General features: G+C 45.3%; 1 protein-coding gene across 26 annotated transcripts in view; it reads right to left on the bottom strand.

The window, feature by feature from the left end:
• Positions 1 to 12190, bottom strand: part of GPHN (gephyrin) — a 935903-nt gene that overhangs the window by 426419 nt on the left and 497294 nt on the right. For all 26 annotated transcript variants that reach the window (XM_077464979.1, XM_077464987.1, XM_077464985.1 and 23 more), the window contains exon 7: positions 69 to 341. In XM_077464979.1, coding sequence (XP_077321105.1) covers positions 69 to 341 — 273 coding nt within the window. The remainder of the gene's footprint in view (positions 1 to 68; positions 342 to 12190) is intronic.

Raw genomic sequence — 12190 nt, 5'->3', positions numbered from 1 at the left:
AAAAGCAAAGCTAGGGTATCATTTGTATGAGTTACCATTGCAAAATGTGAAATAAAAGGTGTTCATACCTTTGCTGCAATATTTGCTGCTGTTATATGCGAAGAAGAACTGTCCTCGGTTGATGCAACACCACTATCTTTCTTCTCTTCCTCTTCTTCTTCACACTGTACACCCTTATCTTCTGTTTGTTTGTGAGGACTCGTCGTTGGTGGAGGAGAGAGGGGAGGTGGTGGAGATGGCAAGTCTTCCAATTCATCATGAACTTCTTTTACTTTTACAATAGCATCCCTCAAAAGGTCTATAGCATGAGGTAGGGCTGGCAGTATAAACTGAAAACATTCCTGTACATAAATAAAGAAGACAAAGCATTACATCAGTTTCTATGGTGGAATATTTAACAACTTTTTCTACTTTGGAAAATGTAATACAATATAAACCTTTCATGCAATTTAAAGAGGAAACAAAAAAATAAGTGAACCTGTGCCCAGATCAAGCACACAAGTTCAGTATGTACATACCCTGAACAAGCAGTAAAAGCATTTAAAAACAAGCTCTTTTTCAACTTTGTGTCTATAAACTCTGTGGCGAGAATAATTTTCAAATTGAACACCACAGGCAGTGAAAGCATATTTATGGAAGGAACAGATCTTGGCAACCTGCCAGCTCTCTGATATAAACACGTGATTATTTAATTTGTTGGAAATTACTGACTTTGTAATGATCTTTGAAGATCTTTGTAAACTCAGACTGAAAATATGAACAATGCACAGCCTTCTATACTGTGTACTTGTCTTTACCCAAAGCAATGGATGAGTAATTTCTGACAGCTTTTCATGACTACAAGAAATAATTGGTGACAAGGAGCACATAGCCTGTGACTGACAGCCACAGCTGTGCGTGTTACCGTGTACTGTGAGGAGGGGGTGTGCCCCTTTCCTCCAATCAGAGAGAATAAACCACCAGAGGAAATCATAGGTTGTTGTCAAAATCCCTACCAATTGAACGTAGACAAATAAGTACCCCCCAATACTAATGGCATTTTAACTGCTTGCCGACCAGCCGTCGTTATATGGTGGCAGGATGGCATTGCTGTGCGAATCACCATAGCTGTACGGTGAGCACTTTAAAAACTATAGTGTGCATGCGCTGCCTGAGCCAATGTGCTTGGGCGGTGGCTGTGATGTCGGCCGGCGACCAGTGATCGCTCCTCAGAGAGGTAGAATTGGGATCTGTTTGTTTACATTGACAGGGAAGTAGAGAGAGATCTGTTCCTACTGATCAGGAACTGCGATCTCTCTCTACTCCCAGTCAGTACACTGCCCCCACGGTTAGAATAATCTCCCTAGGGAACAATTAACCCCTTGATCAACCTCTAGTGTTAACCCCCTTCTCTGACAGTGAACTATATAAAGTGATCAGTGGCTATTTTTAGCTCTGATCACTGTATAAATGTATATATATATATATATATATATATATATATATCATTTTTTTTAATGGTCGTTCTTTTTTTGCACAAAAAAATAAAAACCGCAGAGGTGATCAAATACCACCAAAAGAAAGCTCTATTTGTGGGGAAAAATGGCCTGGTCAGGAAGTGGGTAAATCCTTCTAGGGCTGAAATGGTTTAACAGAAATGCATATATTAAACAAATATTGTATAAATGGTAAAGATAGGATTTTTGTACTCATCGTAAAATCCCTTTCTCTGAAGTTCATTGACGGGCACAGCTCCATTAATCTTGACCGTAGGGTTATTATGCCACCTTCAGGAGAGGACTAGGCAGAACATGTAATACAAGTGAAAAACAACAGAACTGTACAGTTCCGCCCAGGGGGCGGTCCCTCTGGCTATAACCCGTCAGCCTGCTTCCTGCAGCTCAGTACATCAACAAGCAGTATAACGTAAACTAATAGGAGGGGAGGGTGCTGTGTCCATCAATGAACTTCAGAGGATTTTACGTTGAGTACAAAAATCCTATTTTCTTTTTGGTTCATTGATGGACACAGCTCCATTAATCTTGACTGTAGGGACGTCCCCAAGCAGTGCCATAACGAGAGGTGGGAACAGCAAACATAACTTCACCCACAACTAGTGGTGCTCCCCAATGGAGGAGTCCTCCTCTGAACCAAGCGCATCAGAACTTGTGGTCAACATATGCATCAGAATGTCTTGATAATTAGAATCTGACTTCTGGAAGGGAGCCGTGGCAGACAGGTATAGCCTTAGGGCACGGACCACATCCAGGGAATAGCGGGCCACCTTCTTAGGGTGTGTCAGTTTTGGACACAGAGATGGTAACACAATGTAATCATTGAGATGCAAAGCCGAAACCACCTTTGGCAGAAAAGAAGGTTGCGGACACAACACCACCTTATTCTTGCGGATAACCAGATAGGGCGACTTGCAGGACAAGGCCGCCAGCTCTGAAACCCTCCTGGCAGATGTAATAGCCACTAGGAAGACCACTTTGTGAAAAAGAGTCAACAAGGGAATTTCCCTGATGTTCTCAAATGGCGGCTTCTGCAGCGCCGACAGCACCAGGTTCAGATCCCACGGAGGTAGGGGTGGTTGCACCGGAGGGACTACATGTCGAACCCCTTGCACAAAGGTGCTCACTAATGAGTAAGACACCAGGGGTCGTTGGAAAAGAACAGCCAAGGCTGATATCTGTCCCTTGATGGTGCCCAAGGCCAGCTTCTGGTCCACTGCTCGCTGTAAAAACAGCAGGATCCTGGAAACGGAATAGGTGCGTAGACGCCACCCCATCTCCTCACACATGGAGATATAAGCCTTCCACGTACAATGGTATATCTTCCGAGAAGATGATTTCCGTGCCCTCAGCATAGTGGAGATAACCGAGTCCGACAGACTTCGGTACCTTAGCACCTGGCTTTCAACAGCCATGCTGTTAAAACCAGCGATGGTAAAGCAGGATAGAGTGTATCAGACCTCACGACAGGAGGTCTTCTCGCATCGGCAACCACCAAGGAGCATCCGCCACCAGGTGTACTAGGTCGGCGTACCAAGGACACCGAGGCCAATCTGGGGCAATCAATATTACTGGAATCCCCTTGGCCTCCACTCTGCAGAGCAGACGTGGTAACAGTTTGAGCGGAGGGAAGGCGTAAATCAGCCGGTACTGCTCCCATGGAGCCACCAATGCGTCTGACGCGTCAGCCCAAGGATCTCTTGTCCTGCACACAAACCTCTGCACCATCCGAATGAGTCGAGAGGCCAGAAGATCCACATTTGGTGTGCCCCACCGCAGGCAAAGAAGCCTGAACACCTCCGGATGCAAAGACCATTCTCCTGGGTTCAGCATCTGGTGACTTAGATAGTCCGCCTGTCAGTTTTCTACTCCCGGGATGTATATGGCCGACAGGGCCGGTATGTGTTGCTCTGCCCACCGAAGGATGTGAGCGACCGCTCGTGCTGCAGCCAAGCTTCTTGTTCCTCCTTGATGGTTGACATATGCCACCATCGTGGCGCTGTCTGACTGGATTCTGATCGGACGCCCTCGTATTCTCATCAATCATGTGGAGAGGCATAGCCTGATCGCCCGAAACTCAAGCACATTGATCGGTAATTGGGATTCCTCCCTCGACCAGAGGCCCTGAGTTGATTGTACTCCCAATACTCCACCCAAGCCGGTCAGGCTGGCGCTCGTTGTGATCACCGTCCAATGAAGAGGTAGGAACGATTTCCCGGACCGAAGTGCCGGAGATCTTAGCCATCAGAGAAGAGAGTCCCTGACTAACTGGCTCACCTGTATATACTGATCCAGGGAGAATGGAGATTTGTCCCATTTGGACAATATCTCCCTCCGCAAGACTCCGGTGTGAAATTGGGCGTACGGTACCACCTCGAAGAAGACTACCATGAGGCCCAGAACTCGCATGCAAAAACGCAGAGACAACCACCTGTGGTTCATCAGCAGCTTCACCGCGGCTCTGAGAGTCTGCAGTTTGTCTGATGGGAGAAAAACTCTTGCTTCCACAGAGTCCAGCAGTAAGCCTAGGTACTCCAGGCACTGAGTCGGCACTAGTACCCTCATTTTGAGGCTCAACACCCACCCAAACTCCTGTAGAGTTTGCATGGTGATCGCTACATCCTCCCTTAATTCTGAGGCGGAAGCTGCTCTCAGAAGGAGATCGGCCAGATACCCCACGATTGCGATCCCACGTTGTCGCAAACACGCCAAAATTGGAGCCAATACTTTGGTAAAGACTCGGGGTGCTGAAGCCAGGCCAAAGGGGAGAGCCACAAACTGGCAATGCTCTTCCCCTACTGCAAATTGCAGAAACCTCTGATGCTTAAGGCATATGGGTATATGCAAGTACGCTTCCTGGATGCCCAAAGACGCCCAGGGAGTCCCCCTGATGGAGTGCAGCGACTACGGAGCAAACTGATTCCATTCTGAACCTTTGTACTTTCACAAAGCAATTGAGGGCTTTTAGGTCTCGGATTGGGCATACGCTTTCCTTTTTGGGGACTACAAACAGATTGGAGTAGAATCCCTGAAACCTTTCCAGTTTTGGAACAGGCACTATCACCCCACGGCTGAGCAGGTCCCTTACTGCCCCAAACAGGGCCTCCCAGCGAGCCGGGATTAAGGGTATGCTGGAGGGAAAAAATGTGTTCGGTGGCCAAGAGATGAACTCTATCTTGTTGCCCGATTAAATCAGTATGCAGACCCATTGGTCGGACAGCCGAGAGGCCCACCGAGCTGCAAACTCCCAAAGGCGACCCCCACCCGTGTATCGGGCGGGGGCAAACCTTCATGTGGTAGTACTTTTGCCCGCAGGCTTGCGAGACCAGGGATGCTTTTGTCCCTCTGCTGTCGTCCTGCCGGATTGGGAGTGCTTACCTGAAGCCCCGGGCGGACGAAAAAAGCCTCTTTTGAGTGGAAAAGGAGGGCCCTTGCCTGTCGGCCTGACTCCTTACCCTTCTTGGACTGGGGGAGCAATATGCTCTTCCCACCTGTGGCATTGTTAATAATGTCATCCAGCAAAGCTCCAAATAGCCGCTCAACAAGGAAGGGCAAATCTATCAAGGCTTTTTTAGATGCAGACCAGCATTTCAGCCAGATTAGGCACCATAGCACCACTGATGATACCGATGCTCTGGAAAGCAGTGGGAGTGTATCCAGGGCCACTTTACAGACATACTTAAGGCCGTGCACCAACTGGTCTGCTATTTCTATGCAGACTGGCGGGGACTGCTGCTTCTACAATTCACGGTGCAATCATTTTGCCCGCTCAGTAAGGGTCTGCGACACTAATGCCATGGCCAGTACCTCACCTGACACCACCACTGTAAACATGGACTGGGCCACTGCCTCAGCCCTCCTGTCGGTAGGGTCCTTAAATGCAGGAGCCCCCTCTACCGGAATCGTGGTTACTTTATTTAACCTGGGGGGTCCACGACCGAGGGAGCCGACCATTTTTTAAGGAGACTCTCTTCAAAGGGGTACCGCACCGCCATTCTTTTTGGGACCGAAAAGGTCCGTTGCGGGCTTCCTCACTCCTTGTATAGGAACTTATCAAAATAAGTCAGATACAGAAACACCTTAGGTGTACAGGCTGACTTACGGGACCCAAAAGGGACCGCCACCTGAGCAGAGGATCCTGCTGCATCCTGTATTTTCAGGGTATCACGCACATCGGTGATAAGTGCTCCAAATAGCGTTTTTTCCTGCGTGGACCCTGACACGGTATCATCCTCCCTGTCCGAACGGTCCTGGTCAGCGTCCTCTGACACATCAGAACAGAGGCCATCAGTCACTGCGGGGCGCGAGGCTGAATCAGAGCTCTCCCCGGAGGACGGGGGGCAGGGGCAGGTTTTTACCCGCCTTGCGCCTGCACACCGCCTCCACCCTGGCAACAAACGTTTCAAGGACCGCCGACAAAGCATCCAAGGGCACTGCACTGTTTGCAGGTGAGCCAGTTGCAATTGTAGGGAAATCGGGGAAGAAACACCTCTGACACCATGCTGACCCACCGTCTGCCACTCTTGGGGACTTAGGACAAGGTGCTCCTAGCTGCTACAGACAAGAAAAAGGCAGCCGGCCATCCTTGTACAGAGAAAAAAAAACACAGGGAAAATGGCTGCCAAACTCAGAGAAAATGACCAATGACCATGCTTCTCACAGAGGATGCACTGAAAATGCCAGCGGTCAGCGCTATGGCAGCAGCACATGCAGAACCCAGCAAAGAGACAGATGACAGCACAGGGACACAGACAGCCAGCGCAGCACCCAATCAAGGATCAGAGCCCCCGGAGGACCCCCTGGCCAAGTACACACACACACCGCACTACAGACCAGTCATGCAGCATCCCCCACGGGGGGAGGGAAAACAGGGACAGGGAGAGAGGAAAGGGAGAAGGGGGACCCCCTAATTGACCTCCCAGGGAATACCCAGCTGGTCTGTCCTGCCGAGACAGGGAGATCTGTACTTACCGCCCAGACGAGCTGGAGGCACCCCATCACAGACCCACCCCCGGGGTGTACGGGGTGGCTGCGGGCCATGGCACACTGTGACAAAGACATCCGTAGTGCGGTCATATGTGTGCCCCAGAACATTAGGCTCACCGGACGTCCCTGGAGCCTGAGGGGCATGTCGTGGCCGACCCAGCACGTAGCTAGGGCCTGCAGGGAGCCTAGCATCAGAAACCATGAATCAGACCAAGACAGAAGTACAATTAAATCACACTTGTTTATTAAATAAAAATAAAAAAGGTAAATAGAAAACGCATAGTCAAAGCATAGCCAGAGTCCAGTAACCGGATCGAGTAGTCAGCCAGGCCAGAGTTCAATAACCAGATTGGGTAATCAGCCAGGCCAGAAGTCAGGGATCCAAGTAGAGCAACAGCAAGCAGGATAAGGAGCCAGAAAGGATGTTAGGAAGCCAGTCTTTAAACAGAACCGCAGGAGATGGTTTCTTGTGATGTGACCAAGGCGAAGGCAGAGGTGAAGTGAGCTGGACAGCTTTAAGTAGGCAGGTCAGACGAGCATGATCAGGAACAGCTGGTAACTGTGGAGAGAGATAAGAGCTGGCAATTAGCCGACAGCTTAGCAGACAGCCCAGAGAAGGAAGGGCTAAGCCAGCCCTGACACCTAGGTCCTTCTTCACTAGGCAGAAAAAAAACGGAGCTGCAGGAAGCAGGCTGAGGGGTTATTGCCAGAGGGACCGCCCCCTGGGCGGAACTGTACATTTCTATTGTTTTTTTACATATATTACATGTTCTGCCTAGTCTTCTCCTGAAGGTGGTGTAATAACCATATGGTCAAGATTAATGGAGCTATGTCCATCAATGAACAAAAGAGAAAATTTTATTTGATACATGCATAAAATCAATGTATACATCACCAGCATAAAACAGAACAGAACATGATGAAAAGACTGCTGACAAAATAGTCAAAGCTGCTGTGACAATATCTTCTATTTGTGCTTGACGCGTTTCAGGAGAACTTGAATTCCTTCCTCAGGGTACATTTACACAGAGAAGGCCACATTAATTATAGCACTCTATAACAGAACATAGCATTAGTCAAAAAATTAAACAGGAATGTACTATAATAATAGCAGTGCAATCAGCACAAAAGTCATCTAAAGTATAAAAACAGTGTAACCCTGTGTCGCTGCCGAGAGCCTTGGGAGTGCTATAATTAATGTTGCCTTCTCAATACAAATGCCCCTGAGGAAGGGATTCAAGTTCTCATGAAACACATAAAGCGCAAAGACAAGATCTTGTCACAGCAGCATTGACTATTTTGTCAGCAGTCTTTTCATCGTGTTCTGTTTTATAGTGGTGATGTATACACCCATTTTATGCATGTATCAAATAAAATGTTTACATTTTATACATTATTGGTTTAATATACGAGTTGCCTTTAACGTACCATTAGTATTGAGGGGGTACTTATTTGCCTACTTTCCTCCAATCAGGGTTCAAAGATCTCCTAACTAATCTCTGCAATGTAAGACTTCAAATCACATCATGAGGAGGAAAAAAAAGCCAATCACCGTCTTATCTACAAGGGACATTGGTCCCTCAGAGGAAAGGGCAATTATGCCTCATCTGTACCCACCAGTACCCTCTGCCAGTGCCAACTATCAATGCCCATGAGTGCCACCTATCAATGCCCACAAGTGCCACCTATCAATGCCCATCAGTGGTGCCAATCAGTGCTGTCTATCAGTGTAAACAATCAGTTCCCATTGTTGCCACCCATCAATGCCCATCACTTACACCTATCGGTGCCCATCAGTGCCGCCTCATCAGCATACATCAATGAAGGAGGAAAGTTACCCATTTGCAAAATTTTATAACAAAATATAAAAAAATAAAATAAATAAAATTGGTCTTTTAACATTTTTTAAACAAATAAACCGCAGATGTGATCAAATACCACCAAAAGAAAGCTCTATTTGTGGGAAAAAAAATGATATTTCATTTGAGTACAGTGTACCATGACCACACAATTGTCATTCAAAGTGCATCAGCGCTGAAAGCTGAAAATTGGTCTGGACAGAAGGGGGGGGGGGGGGGGGGGGGGTTTAAGTGCCAAGTAAGCAAGTGGTTAAAACCCTATAATTTTACTGTGGTTTTGTAATATTTTTTCTGTAAATATTTATTGCACAATTTTTTCATTTCATCGAGGCTTGGTTCATACCCAAACTGGCTGCAGATCGCACAGCACCGCTGTGCATCCCTGTTCTCCATTTCAGGGATGAATCGGGGCGGAATCTTTTCCTGAATTCGGCCCTTAAATTGAGCCAAAGACGCAGTGTTTCTGTGCAGTGCGCTCCACAGCCGTCTCAGAAGATATGTGAACCGGCTCCATAGAAAGCTGATCACATTCTCCTGCTATGTGAATTCCAATTCACATAGGTGTAAACCCAGCCTTAAGCAATATTAAAAACCACATAATCTACAACAGTTGCCCAGTCAGGAGATTTCTGCCAGTAAAATGGAATTAAAAATACCAAGCCACCTGGCTCTCTCTTTATCAGCATCAATGCTCTTTTCACTGGTCCCTCAGATCATTTCACCTAGCCTTCCTGGCTCATTTAGCCTGTAGTCACAGCCCCCTTCTGTATAGGCCCACTCCTAGCCTTTCAATAGCCGTTCTCCTGACACCCCAGCCTCCTTACTCCTCTGAGACTTCTGGATTCTCTCAGTCTCCTGTGTTCGCCTAGTTGCCCTGGCTCTGCTAGACTCTCCTAGCCACCTCAACTGTCCCAGTCTCCCAGATGCTCCTAGCCACCTTAACTCCCAGTCTTATGGACATAATCTCTCCTCCTGCATGAAATGTTGTCTTTTGAGTAAAGTACCTCTGTCTCCTAAGAGAAACACACACCGTCTTCAAAGGGGAGCAAGCCTTCCCCCTAGATAGAGCCCTGAGCTATGCCTAAGCCTTGCTTATAACATGTGTAAATATCTGCACACTCCCATAACCTGTAGGTCTCCAAAAAGCTCTAGACACAGCATTGTAGGCTTTGCCCTACCCAAGACACTTTGAAACCTTTAAACTTCAGACCATAATCCGGGATTACAAAACCCAGAGAAAACCAAATAGCCAGTTTCCTCTACACATAATAAATACTCTTGAGCCACGCACCCTGCAAACATGCAACCCGTGTCACTCCAGTTCCACAGTGCAGGGCCTCACACCGTCTAAAACCTGAAGTAGCAACTCAGCACAAAGACACAATTATAGAGAGCTGCTGCATAGCAATAGTTCTGCTCTTGTATCAAATGAAGGCAGAAATATTTCAAGAGACCTTTTTAATTATTTTTAACTATATTGTTTAAAAGGTAGCGTTTCTCTCTAGGCTTCGCAATATATGTAAATTTTTATTAGAAATTGTGAAATTTTAATGTTTGATATCACAAGGAACACTTTTATACATAAAAGATGTCTGGAATAAAACAGTATTTTCTCATAAGGAATGCTTTGATAAAACGTAATTAGTGTATTTCTTACTACAGGCAAAATTCTGATATTTTGTATAACTGAGAGATGATTTATTGACTAGCAAGTCCTCATTTATATTTCAGCCCACAGGAAACAAAAGCATCATTAACGTCACAGTTCTCCTATCAAACGTGTAAGCTATGGGGAAAAATAGGTAAGGCATCATAGGAAAATGTATAAAGTTTTAACATACTTTATTAGCAATCATGTTTTTCATAACTCTGCCTATATTAAAACAGAAATATAAAAATACAAAAAGTCTGCTTCATTAAAAAAAATAAAAAATTACTGAAAGATGACACATGTAACAAGTTGCAAGCAGGGGAAGATAAAACAAAGGTGATCATATGTGAACAGGAACTTCTAAAGGAAATGTGCATTAACCACTTGACCACTGGGCACTTAAACCCTCTTCCTAACCAGACCAATTTTCAGCTTTCGGTACTCTCACATTTTGAAGGACAATTACTCAGTCATACAACACTGTACCCATAGAGCTTTCTTTTGGTGGTATTTAATCACTGTTGGGTTTTTTATTTGTTGTGCTATAAAAGAAAACAGACTGAAAATTCTATTATAAAATTTAGCAAATTCGTAATTTTTCTTTATAAATTTGGCCAAAATACATACTGCTACATATCTTTGGTAAAAATAAGTACAGATTGGTGTATATTATTTGGTCTTTGTGAAAGTTAGAGAGTCCACAAGCTATGGTGCCAATATCTGAGGATTGAAGTACTGATGGCCTATCTCATTTCTTGAGACCATAACATGCCAGAAAAATACAAGTACCCCCAAATGACCCTTTTTGGAAAGAAGACATCTCAAGGTATTTAGAAACAGGCATTGTGAGTTTTTTGAAGTCGTAACTTTTTCCCACAATTCTTTGCAAAATCAAGATTTATTTTTTTTCCACAAAATTGTCACATTAGCAGGTATTTCTCACACACCTCTTTTGCATAGAACAAATGACACCCCAAAACACATTCTGCTATTACTCCCGAGTATGGCGATACCATATGTGAGTCGTTTACAAAGCGTAGCCACATACATAGGCCCAACATGCAGGGAGCACCTTCAGGCGTTCTGGAGCACCCAGGCCAATTCTGACATTTCTCTCATAATTTATTTGCTAGAAAATTACATAGGACCCCAAAACATTATATATGTTTTTTTTTTAGCAAAACCCCAGAGAATACAATGGCGTCATTGCAACTTTTTATATCGCATGGTATTTGCGCAGCTAATAATGCATTTTTTTTGGAAAAGAAAAAACAGTTTTGTGCTTTAAAAAAAAAAAAAAACAGTAAAGTAAGCCCAATTTTTTTGCATAATGTAAAAGATGAAATTATTAAATAGATACCTAACATGTCACCCTTCAAAATTGCACACACTCGCGGAATGATGCCAAACTTTGCTACTTAAAAATCCCCATAGGCGACGATTACATTTTTTTTACTGGTTACATGTTTTGAGTTACAGAGGATGTCTAGGGCCAAAATTATTGCTCTCACTCTAACATTCACAGCGATACCTCACGTGTGGGAACACTGTTTTCATATGTGGGCGGGACTTACATATGCATTCGCTTCTGCATGCGAGCACATGAGGGCAGGGGCACTTTATTTTTTAATTTTTTTATTGTTCATTTTACTTTATTTACTTTAATTTGACACTTTTTGCCCAAAAATATATTATTTGATCACTTTTATTCCTATTACAAACAATGTAAATATCCCTTGTAATAGGAATTTGGCATGACAGGTCCTCTTTACAGTGAGATATGGGGTCAATAAAACCTCACATCTCACCTCTAGGCTGGGAAGCCTGAAATAAAATAAAAAAAGATCCTTGCTTCGATCATAGTAGTCACATAGTAGAAGCACCAGAGGGCCGCGGGAGGGGGGGGGGGGGGGCGTCCCCTCTCACCTCCTGTAAGCCCTTGTATACACGATCGGACCGGAATGTGTCCAATCGGACCGTTTTGACGGATATTCCGACTGTGTGTGGTCTACATCGGACTGTTTCCGTCAGAGTATCCGACGGACCAAGTTTTCCAACTTGTTGGTAACATTTTCCGACAAAATGCTCCGATCGGACATACTCCGATCATGTGTAGAGAATTCCGATCAGACAAAGTGCCACGCATGCTCAGATCAAATTCCTACACCAAAGCTATTGGCTACTAGCATGAACGTAGTCCC

The sequence above is a fragment of the Lithobates pipiens genome, unplaced genomic scaffold, assembly GCF_037356315.1.
Source record: "Lithobates pipiens isolate NorthernLeopardFrog02 unplaced genomic scaffold, aLitPip1_a1.2 Scaffold_30, whole genome shotgun sequence".
Taxonomy (NCBI): domain Eukaryota; kingdom Metazoa; phylum Chordata; class Amphibia; order Anura; family Ranidae; genus Lithobates; species Lithobates pipiens.
Note: the sequence above shows the minus strand (reverse complement) of the source record. Positions and strands in the feature narration are given on the sequence as shown.